The 746-nt window shown below is 65.5% G+C and overlaps 1 protein-coding gene across 2 annotated transcripts in view; it reads left to right on the forward strand.

Moving 5' to 3' along the window:
• Positions 1 to 573: 573 nt before the first annotated feature.
• Positions 574 to 746, forward strand: part of DNAJB12 (DnaJ heat shock protein family (Hsp40) member B12) — a 20,472-nt gene continuing 20,299 nt past the window's right edge. For both annotated transcript variants that reach the window (XM_085302050.1, XM_085302051.1), the window contains exon 1: positions 574 to 727. In XM_085302050.1, coding sequence (XP_085158176.1) covers positions 595 to 727 — 133 coding nt within the window. In that variant the 5' untranslated portion in view covers positions 574 to 594. The remainder of the gene's footprint in view (positions 728 to 746) is intronic.

Genomic DNA, 746 nt, shown 5'->3' on the forward strand with positions numbered 1-746 from the left:
GGGGGACTGTGCTGCCCGGCTTCCCTGAGCATCCCGCGGCACCAGCGACCGCGCTCAGGACTGTAGCTCGTGTAACTTGGCAGAGCGAAAAGTAAAGAAGGGCAAACTTCCGCCCGCGGCAGCTAGAGGGCACCGCTGCTCTGCTTTCGCCAGCTTTTTTTTTTTCCCTCCTTTTTTCTGTGCCCAATTTAATAGGAAGCGTAGGAGCAGTTTCCTGCTGGTTTTTTCCTCCCCACTCTCGGGCCTGGCTGCACTCGTGCGGTGCCTGCTGCCGCYGCCCTGGCTTTAGAGCGAGCGATTGCAATTTATGGGTGGGCAGTGTTGGAGCTTCCTTCTGGGTTTCAGCCTTGTCGTATGTCGTGTGTGTGTGGGGGGGAGGTTATTAGGGCTTAACGTGTTCTCCTGCCTCCCGGGCGCTGCCGCCTCCTTTCCTCGCAGCACAGTCCATTTATTCGCCGMGGCGGGCGCTACCGCCACTACGGTAGCTGCGCCTCTACTCCTGCCAGTACGGTAGGGCGGTGGCGGGGCGGTGACGCCATCAGGGCGCGCGCGGGCCGCGCCCCGCCCCCTGCCGTCACGGCCGCCGCCGCCGCCATGGAGTCGAACAGGGACGAGGCGGAGCGGTGCATCGGCATCGCCCTGGCCGCCGCCAAGGCCAACCAACCGGACCGGGCGCGCCGCTTCCTGGAGAAGGCGCAGCGCTTGTACCCCTCGCAGCGGGTCCGCGGTGAGCGGCGCGGGGGGGG

The sequence above is a fragment of the Rhea americana genome, unplaced genomic scaffold (genome assembly GCF_003343005.1).
Source record: "Rhea americana isolate MKP2758 unplaced genomic scaffold, rheAme1 scaffold_183, whole genome shotgun sequence".
Classification (NCBI taxonomy): Eukaryota; Metazoa; Chordata; class Aves; order Rheiformes; family Rheidae; genus Rhea; species Rhea americana.